The following is a 21,264-nucleotide window of genomic DNA, read 5'->3' as shown; positions in this document are numbered from 1 at the left end:
GCAGAGTTTTGGTTTGTGTCTGCAAATGGACTCACAGTCCATTTTTCCTCACGTCTGGTGTCCTTTCAGGAGGGCAGAGGATGCTGTCAAAGGACAGAAAGTAATCACTGGGTATCAGGACTTCTCTTCAGTTGTAGCCCAGTTGTTTCTGTGCCTTGTTGTACATGCAGCAGCTTTTGTTGCTTAATAATATTTATATTTTTCGAGTTAGAGAAAGGCTTATCTCGGATTTTTGTTTTCACTTTTGAGTGCCAAAGATAATATTTGACATGGTTTTGGTTGTTGTCCAAAATTTAATTGATTTTTATTTTTCCCGAAGAAAAGAAAATTTTCTTAATTTTTAAGAATATTTAGAGGTCTTTTTTTTCCCATTTCTTTAAATCTTTAAAGGTATATTTTAGTGGCTGGGTGTGGCACTCAGTGATGTGGTTGAGTTGACAAGGTGGTTGGTCAAAGGTTGGACTCAATCTTGGAGGACTTTTCCAACCTTAATGATTCTGTGATTTTAGTTAGAAGAGCAGCAGCTTTTCACAAAACTTGCAAATAAGCAGAGTGAACTTATACTCAGTTGTTTTACAAAAAAATCACAGCTCTTTCCAAAGGATTGGGGTAATATTTCCTGCCTGTTGATGTGTTACAGCACAGCTGAGTGTCAGTGTGTGAAGGAACACTGTTATAGGAGACACTAATTAGTCTGGGAATAAAGGGGTCTGGATTCTTGGACGTGATGTGATCTGACCATGTCTGCTCTCAGTGCTCCTTTTTCTCCTGGCAAATGCAGGTGCTGACATTTACATATCCCTGCAAAGCACTGCTGGGTTTGTGGGCATTATCTGGGCTAATTGAAGCTTTGTCTTGGATTTATTGGATGGCAGACTTTGGCTGTGAGTTCAGAGATACCATCTAATTATTCAATGAGAGCATATAGGTTCCTTTGTATATTTTAATTGTTTATTTGAACACAATTTAAAGGAAGAAGAAAAGATAATTTGTGCAAGTGAATGGGAAGCACAGCAAGGGGAAACATGACAGTATCCTGTGTGGCACAGCAAAGGGCGTTTTGAAGTGTTTGGGGCCAAGTAATTTTATCACCAAAATCACTGAAATGAAAAGGAAAACGAGCCAAGTCTTAATGCTGTCTCAGAGCTGATGAAGGCTTAATGGTGACTCCCATTATATGTGTTTCCTGGAGGTTTTGCCCTTCCTCGCTAAATGGTCTGTCCTCATCAGGCAGGGAGGATGGGAGAGGCATCCACATCCTCTTCCCTGCCCCTCCCACTGGGGTTGCTCACAGCTGGCTCTGCTCTGGGGCAGGCTCTCTCTTTGGGAGGTTAAAACTGCTCCCTGTCTTGCTAAAACCAGCAGGGAGCCCTGAGGGCACCAGGGTTTGGGTGCTCAGTGGGTGAGTGGTGTCCACTGAAAGGTTGGGCAGTCTCTGCAGGAACTCACACAGTTTATATGTTAACAGACATAAATAAGCTTAACTGTTATTATACTAAAGAATTTTGGTTACTTAAGTGAAGCATTTGTGACAGGCCTGTTAATAAATAGGTTGGGACAGCTGAAGTTGGTCAGCTTGGAGAAGAGAAACCTCAGAGCATCTTCCAGTGCCTAAAGGGGCTCCAAGGGAGCTGGAGAGGGACTTTGGGCAGAGATGGAGTGACAGGATAATGGGGAATGGCTTCCCACTGACAAAGGTTAGATTTTGGGAGGAAATTCCTCCTTGTGGGGGTGGGCAGGGCCTTGCACAGGGTGCCCAGGGAAGCTGTGGCTGCCCCTGGATCCCTGGGAGTGTCTGAGGCCGCTGAACAGCACAGGCAGCTCTACATGACACCTCCTCATGTGCCCTGTGGTTAATCCATCCATGCAGGGGATAAATTGTCCATGGATAACTGAGATGTGACTGTGCCAAGCATTTCCCACCCCGAGGAGCCCCCCTGCTCGTGGTTCCAGGGCTCAGAGTCACCAGGGTTTGCTTGTATGAACCCCAAGGGTCCAGAGGGGTCTCTCCACAGAGTGTTTCTGCCATGAGTGGGGGAGCTGTGATTTTTCTGCAGCCTCTGGTCAAACTGTTTGGCTTTTTCACTTCTTCACTGTTGTCTCAGTGTCTGCTCTCAGCTTTGTCACAGTTCATCAGAGGAACACTCTTTGGGATCAGTCTCAGCACTTGTTTTTCTTTATCAAAACCTTCATTTTCTTCAAATGCTCTTGGTGAAATTACACAATTCTTAGTCATCAAAGCTCTTGTCTTTCCTCTTCCCCATCCTTGGAGGCATAACTTGTGTCTTGCTGGGTTTGGTAAGAAATTACTTTAGTATTCCCAGATAACTCATTAATCTCTGATTAATATTAATAGTTCTATACCCAAATGGATTTCTACATTAGCAGCCAGTTATCATAGCAAATAACCTGGCAATATTTGTACATAAAGCATCTCACTGGTTTGGGACTGCCTGTGACTCACTACAGTAGGATCCCTCTTTAGGTAGATATATTTGCAAATATTTCACAGAACCAGGGAATGGTTTGGGTTGGAAGGAACCTGAAAGCCCATCCATGGACAGGGACAAATCCCACCAGCCTTGAACACCTCCAGGGATGGGACATCCATTTCCTCCTGTTTGTCTAATTCAAGCATTGTGATAGGACCTGAATTTGACACACATTGCAGATCTCACAGGGTTTGTCTGTAAAAAGAATCCAGAACTTAATACTGAATAGTCTCAGATCTTAAAACTGGGGCTTCACACTCTTTCTAAAACAGGTTTTGCCTTAACAGAGAACACTTACAGCAATCTTTGGGGCACGTTTGCAGTTTGAAAGGAGGGCTCTCATCAGCTGTTCTCTGCAGTAATTACATCTCTGGGAACACCATGCAGAGGAAGGAATAAGCCAGAGCAAAGCAGGAGATAGGGAGCTGCATTCCAGAGGCAGTGGGGAGGGAATGACTGCACTCATGGCTGGGGTGGTGTCACCCTTGGAGAGGGCTGGGAGGTGTCTGTGGCTGATGGAGAGCAGAGATAGCCCAGGAATCTCCTCGGGTCGTTTGAATATTTCCATATATTATGAATGCAGCCAAAAAATTAAGTGCAGGAGTTCTCTGTGCTCACCCATCACAGGCTGATGAAGTGAAGGGTATGGGCTTTCTGAAATGCAGGGATGGCACTAGACAGTAAATTTGGATCCATTTGGATAATTTTTGGATTGTTTACTTGAAAGAAAATATAATTTATGCAAGTAAAACATGTTTTTCAATTACTTGAGCATTGTCAAGGGTTAATATTGCACTGCTCATGTTTCAAAACCTCTCAGAGTGACTTGCCTGTAGTTCACACTTAAAAATAAATCTGATGCCTCTGCTTAGCAAATACATTTCTTAAACTGTTGCCTTCTTTAACCTGCCTCCAAATTTCATGTTTTTTTAGCACACTGTGTTTCTTGTATTCTCAGATTTATGCTGAGTTTTCCCCGGGGTGCATCAGCTCTGACTCCTGTTCCCTGAGATAGCAGCATCCCTTTGAGGGTGACAGGATTTTGCCAGAGCAGGAACGGCCCATCTGCATTCCAGAGAGCTCCACAGGGGAAGTGACTCTTTGCCCTGGAGACCCAGAGAGAGCTGAGAGAGGGCTGGGGCTGGGCTTTGAAATGTTAATCTGCTGCTTCTGTCCTTCCAGGATTTTGCCCAGGGAGGCAGTGGGTGGGAGGTTGGTATTAATTTAGAATTTGGAGCTTTGGCACAATCTGTTGCAGTTTTAGCACGTTAGAAATTGTTTAATATTTAAGGAGGTCTTGAAGCTAAGATGGAACTTTGTCCTGGTTTCAAAATTGGCAAGAAACACCACCCTGATTTTGAAGAAGTTAAAATAGGAGCCAGAATCCTCCCTGAGATGAGGAGCTCTGCGAGGTTAATTTTTCAAGGTCCCTTATCATATCCTTGCAGGGAATTTTACTCCCACACAGGAGGAACAACCTTCCAGTGCTTGTCATTGTCATTTTTACAGGGTCCCAAATTGTACTGTGATCCTCACAGAGGCTGTGTCTCTGCCCTTGGGAATTGGGTATTCCTTTGAGATAAAAGGAAAATTGGGCTTGGATTGGGCCACAGGCAGCTTGGGTTCATGTCCTTGTTCTGCCAGATGCATCCTGCTGTGTTGTCACCTTTAAAATGCTGCTGTGCCTCCCTGTGAGAGGGGAGGGCAGAGGTGAGGGAGGGAGAAGGAAATGTGAGGGAATGTGGCTTTTCATGGCTGTGCTGACATGCACAGGCTGGAGGAGTCTGCAAAGTCATGGCTGGGATCTGAGTGTGGTGCTCAGAGCCTGTCCCACGGGACCTCTCATGATGCTCAGGACAACACGTGGGAGTTGGGCTGGAACAGGCTCCAGAAATCCCCCCTGCCCAGCTGTTTGTGTAGGGAAGGGATAGGTTCAAGTCCTGGAATGCCTGTGGGCATCAGGGCACTGTGTTCAGCCAGTGCCTGTGAGGTGCAGATAATAATGGTCCCTGTTTCTGCCCCAGTTGGTACTGGGATCCCATCCTGAGCTGCTGTGCAGTGCCAGGAGAGCAGCCCTGGGGTCCTCAGGTGCCTGCACAGGTGTAATGGCTCTGTAGGGCAGGAATTCAGGGAGAGGCTGTTCAGGCCTCAGCCAAACCTGCCTTGGCTCCCATGGTGGGCTGGAACAAGCTGTGAGCTTTGCAGTGGTGCCCTGGGCGTAGCTTTGCTCCCGTGTTATTATCCCATTGCTCCTGATTCCTGGGGATGCTTGGCTGAGGTAAATGGAGGTCTGTGTTGCCCTCCATGAAGTGATGCCCCTCACAGAGCCAGATTTGTGCAGGTACTTCTTCTGTAAGTGATGATGATGATGCAGGTGGGTGCTCAAGAGGAGGCAATAAATAGGAGACAGGCAGTGCACTAAAGCCACAGCAAAATACAATGTTTGCTGTCTGGAGAAGGGCAAAGTCGATAGGAGCGAAATTTTATTTTCCAGCTTTTAAGGGGATGTAACAGTGAAGAATAACACAACCTAAAAGAGGAAAGCTTGAGTGTCCTTATTGCAGGAGAGTTGTAAACCTTTGAAATAGGGGTTTGCACTGCAACTGTGAGAGCCATGGCTGCAACAACACAGGTGCACCTACATCAGGGGGGTGTCAGTTTGTAGGAGCCCAGTCAGGCAGGCTGGTGTCTTAGCTAAGAGATGGAACCTGTGTCTGTGGTCAGGTTAAGGACTTATCTTGGCAGGATTGTTGCTTGCAAGTGATGGGGTTGATTTGGGGTAATTAGGATGTGCAAGTCTGCAAAAGAGAATCCTGTTTGATTTCTTCTGTGCTTTCAGTTTATCAGGACTATGATGAACATGGTGTTTGTGTTGGCAGGGAGCAGGTGATGCCTCTCTTACTCAAACCAACCTGCCCTTTCTCCCTGGGTAGTCCTGTTCATTTTCATAGCACCAGAACTGTGCTTGCCCTCAGTCAGGTGGCAGTGTCAGCCTGGGAGAAAGACCAAGGGAAGTCTCTAAGGAATTATCTGAAAGGTTGTCCAAAATTTCATCTGTAATTACAGCCTACACAAAATTAAAGAGTGTAATAAAGAGCAGCAATTCTGAGCAGGTTTCCTTTGTATGTTCTTTAGCATGGATTTGGCATTTATTTAGATTATTCCATAGTCCTGGTTGGGAAGATGCTCAGGGCTTCAGATGCTACAGAAACCACAGTGTGGTTTCTGGAGGGTCTTAACAAACCCTTCTTGGAAGAAACAGACTCCCTGGCAAGGCTTCCCTACAGGAATACTCCAGTATTCCCCGTTATGTTTATTAGGGGAGATCTCATTGGGGCCTTTCAGTACTGAAAGGAGAGTGACTTTTTACACAAGCAGGTAGTGGTGGGAAAAGGGGGAACAATTTTGAACTGAAGGAGGAGAAATTTAGATGAGATATTAGGAAGAAATCCTTCCTTGTGAGAGTGGGCAGGCCCTGGCACAGGTTGGGCAGAGAAGCTGTGACTGCCCCATCCCTGAAAGTGTTCAAGGCCAGGCTGGATGGGGCTTGGAGCAACCTGGGCTGGTGGGAGGTGTCCCTGCCCATGGCAGGGGTGGCACAAGATGGACTTTCAGGTCCCTCCTAATCCAAACCATCCTGGGATTCCATGATTAGCCAGTGGTAGGTGGGCTGCACATTTGCAAATCCTTGACTGGAATTATCCTTCTGCCTCTGGGGGTCCCATGAAGAAGAACTGGCTGTGTTTTGTGGAGGAGGCACCTACTGTTGGTTCCTGGGGGCTGTCAGGAGGGACTGAAAGGGCTTTTCCTGGGAGCAGGATGAAGATTGCAGCCTGCCAGCAAGCAGGGCTGTGGCAGAGCACAGCTTTATCCTCCTCAGCTGTTCCCCATTTCTGCTGCAGCAGATTTCAAACCTTCTCATGTGCAGCTGGTGGGGACTTGCTATTCTTTGGTAATTGAGATCAGCTGTGTGAAGTATCAGGCTCCTAACAGGCCAGGGAATCAGCTGTTGGGTGCCTCTCCACGCTTTTCCTGGTGCCAGGAGGAGGTAAACTGGGCTGGGGACTGGGAGGTGAGATGCCAGAGTAGGTTCTGCTCCTCCATCAGTGGGGTGATGAGGTTGGGTAACCTGGTCTTTATCTAAACTCATCCAACCCCTTCAGTGTGCACGTTCTGTCTGATGGGTTCCTGTGGCAGCTTCAGGTGACTGATGCTTTGGTAAGCCAGGACCAGCTCCTGGGGTGCTCAGTGTGTCCCTGTTCCCATCCACAGCCTCAGGAATGGGAAGCAGGACAGGGGAAAGGTTCAGCTGTCACAGCAGAGCCATGAGAGCAGCTCTTGTGGCTCCACTCACACACAGGGACACCGTTGGGGTTCATTTTCCTTTTGGTGCATTTATTCATCCTTCTTGCCTACTCCTCCTCTTTCATCACTTCCTCCCCCACAAATACCCAAAGCCTAAAATAACGTGCCTGCCTTTTATCTGCCAATAGTCTGACACCAGGCAGTTCCTCCTCACACCCGTGGATTTGTGTTTGGCCTGTTTGCTCAGGTGCAAGACAGTATTTCTGGTGCACAGATGGCGAGTCTGACACGGGCCCCTGGGCTTGACTTTTATGTTTGTTTACATCTTCATGGTACAATAGTTACCACAGAGACAAACTGGGAAATTGTGAGGTGTCACCTCAGGTCTAATCCTGAGATGTGCAAAGAGCCTGGAAGCCCCTGGAGTGCAGGGATAGCCCCTGAGCACTGCCTGCCTTTGTGGATCCAGTGATTTCCAACCAGCACAGCCTGTCCATTCATCTCTTGTCCAGTGCTCTTGCTGGACAAGTGGAATGTGAGATGTAAAATACCAGAAATGAGGAAACATGGTGTGTTTTGGGCAGTGGCAGCCTCTGCCCCATGTCTGCTGGTCCCTGTGTGTTCCCCTCAGCTCTGTGTTAGCACAGGCTACTTTTCCATGTCTTTTTGTAGTTTCCTTCTGTTTATTGGGATGAGTGGAGTGGAAGAATAGGAGGGAAAGGTTCCTCTGTGCTACAGAGTCCCAGTAAATGGGTCTGTGCAGATGCAAACACAACCCTTGCAGGGCCAGGCGGTGTTGGAAGGTGCCAGTGTGGGAATGAGGTTGGCAGGAGCAGGGCAAGTACAGCTTGACATGTTGTTCCTCGAGGAGAAACTGTCACCCTGCAGTGACCTCGTGGCACACAGGGCTGGTCTGTGTGTCTGTCTGTGGGGAGCAGGGTGTGGAGGGGACGTGTCTGTCAGCTGTGACAGCTCCTGCTCACTGTGAGCGTTGCAGTGATGAGAACAGGAAAAAGCATCTGGTTGTGTTTGCCAGAGTTCTCCAGATTTTGAGTCCATTTCAGGAGTTCAGGATTAGAAGGGGGAAGAAGGTTATGGGGTCAGAGTTAAATAGATGATGATAACCATATTCTGGTGGAAAGTGTCCCTGCCAATGGCAGGAGTTTGGAACTGGGTGGTCTGTAAGGTCCCTTCGAACCCTTCTCTGATTCTTTATACAGAAATTAATTTAGATAATTTACCTGAATTGCAGAACCAAACACTAAGTTTCTAAACATCTTTTTTTTGTGAACCAGGTTGTTATCTGGTATAAAGTCATCTGGTCCAACTCACCTGAGCTCCTTGGAGTCACTGTTTTTCTGCTGAAGGATTTATTTGCCTTCTTAATCAAATTGCATTATTCATTGAGGTTGGTTGTGGCAGGGAGATTCCTTCAATGCCCTCTGTGTTAGCCAAGTCTTTGCCTGGAATACAAAGGTGATTCATTTTGGAATTTTGTGGCAATACTTTTAGAACTGGAATTTGGGATTGGTACAGCAGTATTTTTGAGAAGCACATTTAAAACTGTACTGAGTGTTCTTTTTGAAGACAAGCTACAGGATAGTTCCCTGTCCCCCAGAAATCATCTGGATGACAGGAAGGAGGAAGTTAGTGGAGAAAAACTGCTGAGTTTTGCTGTTTTTGTGACTCTTGTTAAACCCCTCAGCCTGACTGGCGTGTGCCAGGGAATTCTGGGGGCACCTGCCAGTTGCTGCAGAGACAGGTTCCTCAAAACGTGTGTGTAGTGTTTCATTTTCCTAATGCCTGTGTTTATGTACAGCTTCATGGCATAATGATCTCATATCAGAATATCTACACGTGTTTATATAAAGGGCAGATGTAAAAATACAAGTTATGCAATGCGAGTACGTTTCCAGTTTATGCAAATTTTCTTTTTGTGTATCTAATAAAAGCTCAGGATGGTGAGATCAGCCCTGCCATGAAATCTGCTGTTTCCTGCACGTGTTCATTCATTCCTTGTGCTTCAGGTACAGGCTGTTGTGCCCAGTAAAGCTGATTTTTAAGTATCCATTTTATTTGGAGCAGTGTCCCCTCCTGGTATGGTCAGGGCCATGGTGGCACTAAAGGCTCTGATTTCAGGGAGAAGAGGAGCTTAAACTTGTACCAGTGGTAGATGAACTTTGTGTTTGGTGTTCCTCAGAGAAGTGGTTTAATTCAAAATAATCTTCGTCTTCAGAGTTCTGTGGCTGCTTTTTAAGTCAGGCCTTGCCCTGGATTCCTTGATGTGCCTGAGAGGGAAAAGGTTCCATTGTGGTCAGAGCATGGTCACAACAAATCCAGGGTCATACACACAGGAAATGAAGCACCAGGTTTTCTTCTGTTGAATTTCTTGAAAATAGCTGCAACCTTTTTTGGTTTGATTTGTGTTTTTAGGTGAGGGTGGTATGAACAGAGAAACACTCAGAGGAGTATCAGATGAAAGATAAGATGTGAAAACCAGCTTTGTGATGTGTGTTAGCTGTGGTTAACACCACTGGGGTTAATCATCATCTGATGGGGCATCAAATTCCTCAGGCAGGCAGAAGAACTGGTTTGAAAGGTAGAAGTGAAGTTCTGGCCAGGTGGGGGTTGGTCTCTTCTCCCAGGCACTCAGCAATAGGACAAGGGGGCACGATGGGCTCAAGCTCTGCCAGGGGAAATTGAAGTTGGAGAGCAGAAAAAAATTCTTTACAGAGAGAGTGCTCAGGGATTGGAATGGGCTGCCCAGAGAGGGGGTGGATTCCCCATCCCTGGAGGGTTTTCAGCTGAGCTTGGCCGTGGCACTGAGTGCCATGAGCTGGTAAAGGGACTGGAGTTGGACCAAGGGTTGGACTTGATGATCTCGGAGGGCTTTTCCAACTCAATGGATTCTGTGATTCTATGGATGTGGCACTGAATGAGAATTCACCACGTCTTGATCCAATCCCACTGTGATCACCAGCCCAGGGCACAGAGTGCCCTGAGCTGGTGATCACAGTGGGGTTGGATCAAGGGTTGGACTTGATGATCTCGGAGGTCTTTTCCAACCCAATCCATTCTATGATTCTGTGTGATGTTTCTTTACTGTTTCACCTTGATTCACACCCCTCCCCTGGCCTGCCTGTCCGCAGGTGCCACTCACAGAGCCCGTGGAGCCCGTGGACATGGAGGAGTACCTGGCCACACACCCCCTGGCCGTGGAGTCGGGGCCCCTGCGGGACCTGCTGGAGTTCCCTGCCGATGACATCGAGGTGGTGTCCACGCCGCGCGAGTGCCGCACGCTCGTGTCGGCCGTGCCCGAGGAGAGGTAGGGCTGGGTGTCCCTCTGCACCTGAGATACCTGCGAGATAAAACACATGCCTGAGTGAAAATATGGATGGTTAAGAAGTCATTATGCTGTATAATTATGTTTGGGTTTGTTCTTTCCACAGCGAGATGGACCCTCACGTGAGGGACTGTGTGAGGAGTTACACCGAAGACTGGGCCATTGTGAACAGAAAGTGAGTTCCCCCTTGCCATTCCTCAGCTCCATTTCATACTGACATTTTTGCAGGAGGCTCAGAAATGTCTCTCTTGGCTACTGAGTCCATGTGCCCTGGCTTTTGGTTGCCCTGTTCAGCTGAACTGATGCTTTGTGTTTTGCTGAAATGATGCTTTGTATTTGGAAATCTTGGACACCAAAACTCCCTGGGGCATTTTGGAAAATTTAGGCCATTTTAGCCTACAGTTGCTCCTTTACAATGGTAGAGAAATTAGGGAATGTGAACAAGTGAAATTACTTTCAGCTTTTGTTTCTTTCTTTGTTACATCTATTTTTAGCTCTTTCTAGAGAGCAGTTGCATTAATTTTGGGATGATGTGCAGTCCCAGCCATGTAATAGATAAGGTGCCCTTTGCAGCTTTCACTGGTTCCCAAAGAGACTTTGGAAATGCACTTAATTTCAACAAATAACTGTTAATTTTGGAACCATCAGAAGGTTTACCTGGTGAGCTCACAGTGCAGAGGATGTGCAGGCATCGATTGTTCCATGCAGATCAGCAGGAGGGTTTCTGAGTGGCTTTCCTTGGGACGTGGAGTCTCTTGGATGACTGGAAGTCTGATGGCTTCAAGAGCTGCTGTCAAGCAGTAAGTGATCCATGTGATGTGTATCACCTACAAATGACTCCACTGCAGCTCCAGCTCTGCCCTTGTGGCAGTTGCCACAATTCACTGGTTTAATGTTGTCCTGAGAACCACTTGAGGGGATGCTGAGGACATGCTTTGCACTGCTAACACCACCTAATAAAAATGTGTTTTGTAATCTCATACCAAAGAAAAAAGCACCCAGAAAAAAATCCAAGAGGGAAGGAGATGTTTTATTTACTCCCAGCTCTGGCAGCAGAGGCTGGAATACACCACAGGCCTGGCCAGTGGGACCCACCCACCTACCCACTCTTGGTTCCTCAGCAGCTTTTGCTGGTATCTGGAATTGCTGGCTGTGATTCCTGCACTGAGGGGGGGGTTGGTTGGAGCTTTCTGTCCCCTGAGATTGGCTGCAGGCTGTGCCCTGTGTCAGGGAGGGGATGAAGCTGAAGACATCAGGGTTGGCCGAGTCTGTTTGAAGGTGTGATGGGTGATTGTTGAAGTCCAGTCAGAGGTGTCCCTTCAGAGGAGGGAAGGCATTTCCACAAACATTCATAGCAGTTTTGGCTTGGATAGAATCGTGGCAATGTACTGGATAGAAATAGAAGAGTTACTGCTGGAAGAACCCAAAGGCCTGGCTGGGAAGGACTGAATTGTTTTCCAAGTAAGGATGCCAACAGATTCCTCCTAATCCATCCCACTGGATGGTTCAAGTGCCTTGGCTAGCTCTGGGGGCACAAAATCCAGCTCTTCTGGCTTTAGAAGAACATGACTTATGACATTCCATCCTTCCCTTCCCCACCCCAGGGGAAATAATCTTTATGCCAATCTCTGCCCACAGTTCTTTGTAACCGAAATGTTTTTGGGGCAGGCAAATCCAGCCATTCAGGAATTTCTTTAGTGATATTGGGAAGGTAAATAAATTCTCTTCACTGGCCTGAAAAAAACAATAGCATATTGTTATTTCAACCTATGGCATAATTTCTGTGTGCTACTGAGGAAGTCAGGTGTGGTGTAGAATGGATTTACTCTTGTTGGTGGAGCTGTGATGGAAATGCAGACTTCCAGGTGAGGATTATACACTTCCTACTGTTCAGCTCTCAGGAATTACAGCCTACCAAGGAAAATGAATTCCTCCTTTTTCTCCTCCCTTTTGTTATCCTCTGGTAGCACATCCATGGTTTTCACAGCTCTGCATCCTTCTGTGGTAAATTTAGTAACAGGACATGGTAGAACAATTAATTCTATTTGTGACCCCAGCACTACTTTGAGAACTGACTCAGAGGGAGTGTTGTAAGGAGGCCATGGCTCTATTCATGTGTGTGTGTAAATACAGACATAGTGCCATTTGGTACCTAAAAATTAGTCCAAGAGACCTGATCATGTCAGCAACAGCAGACAGGCTGTTACTGCCAAGTGCTCTTACACTCTGGAGAGCTCCAAAGGACCCGATTTCCTTAGAAAGATGCTCTGGGTTGGCTGAGGTTGGGGAGTTGCCAGTTCTCCAGAGGGGCTCAGGACTTACCTGAGCTGGGGGTGTGGTTTTCAGGTTATCAGAATGGTCAGTTCTCACTCCAGCAGAACCACTGCCCTTCAGGCCTCGTGTTCTTGGCCCGTCTGCCTCTTGGCATCACAATTGCACGTTTTATGATGACTTTAATTGGCCATTGATAGTCCTTCTTTTGACATCACCCAGGGTTGCTTTATAGATGAACAGAGTCACATTGTAGTTGGTTGTTGGATTATGACCCAGCTCCAGTGGAGGCTGACTGGAAATAGTGTTTGCAGGGAGCAGCCTTTGCCTGGAGAGCACCCGCACTGATAATGCTGGGCCTGTTCTGCCATTCTCTTTCTGGGCTTGGGGTGAAAAGGGCTGCTCAGAGTGCATTGGGGATCTTTTGTTTGCAGATACCACAAGCTGGGAACTGGATTCAACCCCAACACCTTGGACAAACAGAAGGAGAGGCAGAAGGGGCTCCCCAAACAGATCTTCGAGTCTGACGAAGCTCCGGATGGCAACAGCTACCAGGATGAGCAGGTAATGTAATGTGCCTTTAAAACCTCACTGCATAAAACCTAATTTATAGTCCTGTTTTAAAAGTGCAGCTCCTTCTGCCATTATAAGTTGCTGTAATTTGTTGGCTCCCAGGACGACCTCAAGCGGCGCTCAATGTCGATCGACGACACCCCGCGGGGCAGCTGGGCCTGCAGCATCTTTGACCTGAAGAACTCCCTGCCAGATGCCCTTCTGCCCAACCTGCTGGACAGGACCCCAAACGAGGAGATTGACCACCACAACGAGGACCAGAGGAAGTCCAGCAGGCACAAGGAGCTTTTTGCACTCCACCCAGCACCGGACGAGGTATTTTTACACACATATGGGGGAGATTGAAGAAGTGAGGGGTGTGGGGAATGTGAAAGGGTCAGTCTGCCATGGATTTAAAGGGTTTGAGATCACCTGTGTTTAATAACCATGAAAGCTGTAGATGTTTTGTGGGCCCTCATGTTTTTTAGCATAGTACCTTGCTATAGATAATACTTTCTGGAGGTTGGTTTTCCTTCCTGGTTATGCAATCCCCAGTGATGTAGGAACATTAAAGGCATTTAACTGAGCATATTTATAGCTGCTGATGAATGCAGCGTGCTGGGAAGCCTTGAATTAACTTGTTGCTCGTGTCTCAGAAGAAGAAAATGATACACATGTTTGCTTTGTAATGCTGTCAGTGGTTTGTACAGATGTCATGTCTCTAATTGCAGGAGGAGCCCATAGAACGCCTCAGTGTCCCTGAAGTACCCAAAGAGCACTTTGGCCAAAGACTCCTGGTGAAGTGTTTGTCCCTTAAGTGAGTATGACTGTAAGAGAGCTGCATTGCAGAAATGGAGAATTCAAGTCTGCTCTTGTATCCATGTGCATCTGGAAAACCTCATTTATTACCCTTGGAGGGGTCTTTGGTCACAGGCTTGAAGGTTGATTTTCCAAAGGTTGAGTTACACAGTACTGGGCATCAGACAGTTGTATCTTCAGGGCTTTCTGCATATTGGTGTGACAGAAAATACTCATCTCCCTTGTCTTTTCTCCTTGTTGTTATCCAGCCCCACCTGTTCTCTGTCCCTGGGCTTCACCACACTCATTCAGGGTTTGGGAGTGGGCCAGTCACTGTTGTGCAGCTCCTTAGCAAGGAAATTTAAGAGGGAGAACAAAAGAGACAAAGATCAAAAATGCTTAAGCCTTAAAGCATAAGACAAGCAAAGATTTGCCAAAGTTTAGGCTCAACAACCTTGACTGTGTCCCTTTAAGAGTGAAGACTTTATATACTTAGTAAGCATTAACTGGAGGAATAGAAACCTGTTAAACAAGTTTAATGAAGTGGAGCTCCTGAATATAGGGTTACCTGCAGCTGGTTCATTGCCTATAACTCTTCTCTAATAACACAAGGTAAAATTTTACTGTTATTCCCTTGGAGAAATAAAGTACAAAACTGATTTTCCACACTGCTGTATTCATCTTCTGTGTCCTCAGTTAGGTCAACCCTTCTTATTAGAGAGCTCCAGTTCTCCTGCATTGCTGCCCATAACTGAGATATATGTGTGGGCCAGACCTGCTGCTCCACACCTAATATAGCTGTGGAGATGGACTCATTCCACAGCCCTTTATGAACTGGAACAACATCATATGCAGTAGCAGTGGAGCTTCCTCTCCAAAGGATGGTGTCTTTGGCATAAATAAGTGAGGGGCTGGAAATTAATGTTTTCTACTATTTAAGCATCTCTTGCTGACTGTAAATTTATAGTAAATCTGCCTAATTTTTTGTTTGTGTGCCATGGTAATCCCTGAGCCTGTACTCCCAGGTGTCATCCCAACATCCAGGATTGTGCCCTCTCAGTGGCCCAAAAAGAAGTATATTTTCCCCAGGGAGAAGGCCAGGATGACCTAAGCAGGGTCATTTTGAGGTTAATCTTACCTTTGTTGTGAAACTGGGGACAACATCTGTTTGATGGTCAGCCCTGGGTGTTGTTCTCCCTGTTGGAAGAACAAAGTTCAGACTCAGAAGCTGAAAGCTCCATGCAAGGCCCGTTGTGTGTGGGATCCCAGCATGAATTGGGTGACAATTTTGTGGGGACAGGAGACCCCCAGGTGGTCCAACTAAAAGCTGAGCTCTCTTTGGGTAGGTCAGATTTCTCCTGGAGTGTTTGAGTTCTCATAAACACTGGATAACAGCACTCCAAAAAGTACAGCTTTCTGAGAGAGTTTTTGAGATCCTGGTATTTTCTGACAACAGTTAAATGCTGAAAATTGCAAAAATTCCTGTCCCTGACTGTTTGGAGCAAGAGCTCCCTGGTCAGTAATGCTGAGAGGGGCCTTTGGCCATTTAGCCAGGTCAGCACAGTAAATTAGCACATGGGGCAGGTTTTCCAGGGAATCAGGTCCAGTTATCCCAATTAATAGTGCCTCTCCTTTTAAGGGAGCTGTTGGGTGGCTTTGCTTGGCTTTCAGTGAGTTAAAATGGCTTTCAGAAGCACCAATATGGTCCTGGTGGAAGGGATCAGAGGTGATGCAGGACAGGAGGGGCAATTTGGGACCAATTGGGATCCCTTTCCAGCAGGGTCTGGGAATGGGCGGCTCAGCTGCTCTGACAGCTCAGGCACCTCCACCCAGGAAGCATTTGGGGTTATTCTTTGTTACAAAACACAAGTCAACTGATTTTATGTCTCTCTTCTTTCAAGGTTTGAAATAGAAATCGAGCCCATTTTTGCGAGCTTGGCTTTGTATGATGTTAAAGAAAAGAAGAAGGTGAGTTTTTTATTTGCTTGAGCGATGACATTGCCATGAAGCCCTAAAAAAAAAACAAAGAGGGAGGAGTTAATTCTGGAAACAAACCCAGTGCCATCCTGGTGCTTGGAAAAATGATAAAGGCATTTCATGAACCATCTTGTGTGTTTTTCTGCTTAGTAAAGTACAACCACTTTCCTAAAAATATTATCTAATATGGAGTGCCTGAAATCAGAATATATGTATGTATATATATAGTCCAATTTTGGCTTTCAGGAGTCTCTTCCCCACTTAGGTAACTGAAACCTTTTATTTAGATTGAGTTTTTATGACTTTCCTAATCTCTTTTTCATGACTCACCATGGTGTGGGTCCCAGTAACACTTCAATAATGCACGAGGTCACACATGCTAAAATTGCTAAAATCAAAACAAAACTGTGGAGTCTTTTCAAGATCTAAGTTGTCAGAAATGCAAAATACATTTATTCGGCTATTTATGTTCTGTATTTAATATTTAAAGAGTCTCTTAGTTTTCCTTATTCAAGATATTAGCAGTAGTGGAGAGAAAAATGTTAAAAATATGCATTTTGACATTTATCTCTTTAGGCTTGAATTTAATGCATTGAGATTTAAGTTATGTAGATGAGAGTATGTGGAATATTATGTGAACTTTGTTTAATATTTAAATCACATTTCATAAGCCAATTTTATCATCTCATTACTCCCTTTTTTTTTGCTCCAAGTAGTAAGTTCTTTAGTGACCTCTGGTGTTGGTAACCAGCTCACACCCTTTTTGGCTCTGAGGCCTTGATGCAGTGGAGGGTTTGGTGTCTCAGTGTAGAAATCTCACTGTCTCTCTTTCAAGACAGGTTCTTTTTTCTCTTTCTGTTTAAATTTTGATATTTTGGTGTTTTCAATTCAGATGGGAATGATAATTCCTAGTCCTGTGAGGGAAACTACATTCCTTACAGGAGCTGGAGGCAATTTTATATTTATATAGGTTTTATTATTTCCTTTATTTCCTTTCTCACTGTCCTGCTTTGATTCGTTAATTAAAAATCCTTTTTTATTTTTTCTTTTTATTCATGGTTTGAAAGGAGTTTTTATTCATGGTTTGAAAGGAGAGGTTTTTAACCTGTGTTTTAAAACTGTTGTGTTCATGAAGGATTTACCAAAAAGAGTATATATGAGTATATAATGTATATATATAAGAGTATATAATGGTTGAAGCTCCCCAATTTCTTGCTTAGATTTCAGAGAATTTCTACTTTGACCTGAATTCTGAGCAGATGAAGGGGATGCTTCGGCCTCACGTGCCCCCTGCTGCCATTTCCACACTGGCCAGATCTGCCATCTTTTCCATCACTTACCCCTCTCAGGATGTCTTTCTAGTAATAAAGGTAAGAAAAATGCCAGAGAAATTGAAGTCATTATCATCTCTTTTTTATTTAAAATCAAATAAACTGGCTAATGGACTTATTTACTAGCAGAGAGCAGGGTGCTGTTCCCAGGGGTGTGAGCAGAGGCACTCCAGGTGTTGCCACTGCACTCCAGGTGTTGCCACTGCACTCCAGATGTTGCCACTGCACTCCAGGTGTTGCCACTGCAGCTCCTTTGTGCAGATGTGCAGTGAGACTGAAACACAGCACAGAGATTTTCTTGCTGATATAAATCAGCTTTCTGGGGCTTGACCTTGGGTTTCCTATGAAACAATGTGCTGACTCCCTGAGAGATAAGTCAGTGATTTAAAAATATATATTGGTCTGAATCTCATTTCAAGCAAATGATACATGCCCTGAAGTCAAATTTTTCAGGTGTATTTAAGAATTGAAATTGCTAAGGGAGCGAGATCCATAACTGAAATAAAATGCAACATTGGTCACTCCTGGAATAAAGTACACAAAGATAAAAGTTATTCTCTCCTCTTTCATCTGACTCAGTGAGCACACAAGTGTTCCTCGTGCAGATTGGCATTTAAATCTAGGATTTTTTGGCTGGTCTCTGCATAAAAATCATCCTGTTCTCAGAAGGGGAGTTCAGTGCATGCTCTCAGTTCACAGCAGTGTGCAGGTCCTTCAGGAGCTGCTTCTTGCACCAGAGAGATCTTTTGAAAATTAATTAAGGCTTCATGGCCTGGCAGAAACAGTCCCAGGTGAGAGCAAGGCTGTCAGGAGAGTTGGAGCAGATTCTCATCTCCAACTTTTGGCTGGATTTTCTGAGTTCCTTCTGAAAATTGTGTTCTGCCTGTACACAGATATTCACAGAGTCACAGAAACACAGAATGGTTTGGCTTGTAAGGGTTGGAAGCTCATCCAGTGCCACCCCTGCCATGGGCAGGGACACCTTCCACTGTCCCAGAGTGCTCCAAGCCCTGTCCACTCCCAGGGCTGGGGCAGCCACAGCTTCTCTGCCCACCCTGTGCCAGGGCCTGCCCACCCCCCCAGGGAGGAATCACTCCTCTGATTTTTAGAAGATATGAGGGAAAATCCCAAATTTGTGAGAGTCTGGCCAAGAGAGTTTCTGACTGCACATTGGTGCTTGTAAAACCAGAGATCCAAGAGGAGCTGGTGGCTTGGGGGTTTTTTTGGTTTGATGATGGAAAGGGTATAATCAGGAGTAAATAAGTCAGATGCACTGTGTGCCTTACTGGGTGAATTTTCACCTGGGTCTTACTGGGAAATCACTTCTCAGATAAATGGAATTACTGGTAAACTCACCAGGCAATGCAAGATTTGATTTGTTCCTGACTTTGTGGTGGCCTCTTGGAGTTCTGCTCACAGAGGGGTGTGAGTGGCACGGGGAGAAGTTTAAGGATGTTCTGAGCTGGTACCAGCATGTGCAGAGTGGTGGGAGGGAGGGCTGGGATGCTCCAGAGGGAAACAGGCCTGTGGCAGGGGAGAGACTTCCAGCAGAAACTGGGTGTTAAGTGGTTTGTTGCTCAGAGATTTGAGCAGAAAACCTTGACTCTTTCCTAGCTGTAATTATTTGATTTGATCACTTTTGATTCAATCACTTTTGATTTGATTACTTTTGATTTAGTTATTCGATATTTTTATCTGATTTAAAATAAGGTTTGTTTTCCCTGGGTGCATCTGAGTCACCTCTTTGTGCTGCTGCAGTAGGACCTTCTCATGGAGAATGGAAATAAGAACAGAAATCTCAAAGGGATGATGGTAAAGACAGTCTAAGCTGTCTCTGAGACCTTATAAATGAGCCAGAAGTGGCTCTAGAACAGCTCAAACCCAAACACAGTAGGCTGTGTTCCCTTTGAACCTGTATTTTGCACTCATGGTTTGGTTACAGCTGGAAATCTGGGAACTGAATGGTTTTAACAACTTGACTGCAGGGCTTGTTCCCTGACTCACAAAGGGAAATGAAGCTTTAACTCTCGTGAAAGGCTATTTTTACTTCCCAGTGTTTGCTTAATTTAACAATCCTTTCTGGATACCTGTCCTTACAATGGTTTATTTTCCCTTCTCAGCTGGAAAAAGTCTTACAGCAGGGAGATATTGGGGAGTGTGCAGAGCCTTATATGATTTTTAAAGAATCTGATGCAGCAAAGGTAAGAATGGGTTTGATTAAATTTGTTACAAGCACTTCAAGCATTTTGTTATTAAAATTAAACACTTCCTTTTACTTTGGACTTTTATTGATACTGTTCCTGCCTTTAAGAGGATCCATTTTTAATTAAGAATCTAATCCCACTCTAAAGGCCAAAAAAGAGTCAGAGACCTTTGAATCTTGATGCCTTCTTGGGGTGGAGTAGGTAAAGGTCACCAGTTTTTGTAGGTGGCAGGGGAGGTGTGTGGTTCCCTGTCCCAAAGGATCAGCTCTGTGCTCTCAGCTGGGGCAAGTCAAGGCAGCCTTGGAGGGCAATTTCCAGCAAAACTTGCAACTTCTCCACTGCTGCAGCTTAACCCCATCTTTTCTGCCCCCAGGAAGGGTTGTAGAAGAGTCTCAAAAATGGTTCCTAGTTCTGTGAACAGCAGGGCTGGGCCAGGAGGAGATCAGAGGGTGAGGAGCAGCCCAGAGGCTCCAGCCCTACCTGTGCTCACAGCCTTTCCATGATGCTTTTCCAAAGGAGCTCAGGTGTTCATTTGGATCAAACTCTCAATAAAATATATCCTTCCTAAAGTTCTGATGTATTTTAGGTGAAGTAGTTCACATTTTTGGTCTGTGTCTGTCTTTCTGTCACTGCAGCACAATATGAAAAATAAATATTTTTCACCTCAGGTGTGTAGATGACAAAAGTGGAAAAACTCCATTTTCTTTGATGTCAGTGTTCCTAAGGGAAATTTTGGAATTGGGTTTGCAGGATGCTTGGGAATGTGGGTGAAAAGGTCACTCTGAACATCTCCTTCAAAGGGCATAAGCATGTCCTGAACTAGAGCAGCAGCTCTCACAACCTTCCTGAAGCAAAAAACTGCTCTTTAATGTGGAGAATTCTGAGAAAATCCTTTCTAATTCCTTTTCACCCCTCGACACAGTAAGTGTGATGCTGCTTTCTTGAGGGAAGTTTTGAGTTTCCCACACAACTCCAGATGACCTGAGCACCTGCTGCATAAAACCCCATCAGGAAAAGCCATTTCAGACTTCCCAGAGGAAAATTTGGGTTTTCCTGAATGAGCAGTGGGCAGATGAGCTCAGTGGGATTGGACAGGCTGTTCAGGAGCATGAAACAGCTGCTCTGACCCTCAGACTGTCCTGTCTCTGGTGGCCTGAGGACAGTTTTGGGGAGCAGAAGCTGCATTTCCGCAGCACTTTGTGATGCTCCTCTGGAAGGCGCAGTTGAAACAACCATAGAAAAGAGACCATAATTCCCCTCTGATTCTGCTAAATGAACCTTTGCTACTGTTCCTCTCCTTTAATCTCTTGAATTGGATTTCTCCTTCACAGAATAAGGAGAAGCTGGAAAAACTGAAGGGCCAGGCAGAGCAGTTTTGCCAGAGACTGGGCAAGTACCGGATGCCTTTTGCCTGGACAGCCATCCACCTGATGAACATCGTGAGCAGCGCTGGCAGCCTGGAAAGGGACTCCACAGAGGTGGAAGTGGGCACAGGAGGTACAGTCCTTGGCATCTGCATGAGGAGTGGGGGCAAGGCCACATTTACTGAAGTCTTGGCTCATCCCCTGTAGCTGCTGTTGCTTCTTGAATCACAGAATCAGTTGGGTTGGAAGAGACCTCTGAGATCATCAAGTCCAACCCTTGATCCAACCCCACTGGGATCACCAGCCCAGGGCACGGAGTGCCCTGGGCTGGTGATCCCAGTGGGGTTGGATCAAGAGGTGGTGGATTCTCACAGTAGGGTTGGATCAAGACGTGGTGGATTCTCACAGTAGGGTTGGATCAAGACGTGGTGGATTCTCACTCAGTGCCACATCCAGTCTCCTCTTAAACACCTCCAGGGATGGAAAATCCACCCCCTCTCTGGGCAGGCCATTCCAATGCCTGAGCACTCTCTCTGCAAAGAATTTCTGTCTGATATCCAACCCAAACCTCCCCTGGCAGAGCTTGAGCTGTGCCCTCTTGTCCTACTGTTGGTTGTCTGAGAGAAG

The 21,264-nt window shown here is 45.8% G+C and overlaps 1 protein-coding gene across 11 annotated transcripts in view; it reads left to right on the top strand.

Annotated features, from left to right (window-relative positions):
* Nucleotides 1-21,264, top strand: part of DOCK7 (dedicator of cytokinesis 7) — a 97,969-nt gene that overhangs the window by 13,686 nt on the left and 63,019 nt on the right. For all 11 annotated transcript variants that reach the window (XM_071565769.1, XM_071565768.1, XM_071565765.1 and 8 more), the window contains exons 3-11: nt 9,947-10,122; nt 10,247-10,315; nt 12,846-12,975; nt 13,087-13,299; nt 13,695-13,780; nt 15,663-15,729; nt 16,959-17,108; nt 19,190-19,270; nt 20,605-20,770. In XM_071565769.1, coding sequence (XP_071421870.1) covers nt 9,947-10,122; nt 10,247-10,315; nt 12,846-12,975; nt 13,087-13,299; nt 13,695-13,780; nt 15,663-15,729; nt 16,959-17,108; nt 19,190-19,270; nt 20,605-20,770 — 1,138 coding nt within the window. The remainder of the gene's footprint in view (nt 1-9,946; nt 10,123-10,246; nt 10,316-12,845; nt 12,976-13,086; nt 13,300-13,694; nt 13,781-15,662; nt 15,730-16,958; nt 17,109-19,189; nt 19,271-20,604; nt 20,771-21,264) is intronic.

Source organism: Pithys albifrons, chromosome 10, assembly GCF_047495875.1.
Source record: "Pithys albifrons albifrons isolate INPA30051 chromosome 10, PitAlb_v1, whole genome shotgun sequence".
In the NCBI taxonomy this organism is placed as follows: Eukaryota; Metazoa; Chordata; class Aves; order Passeriformes; family Thamnophilidae; genus Pithys; species Pithys albifrons.
This window is presented reverse-complemented; position numbering and strand designations above follow the sequence as displayed.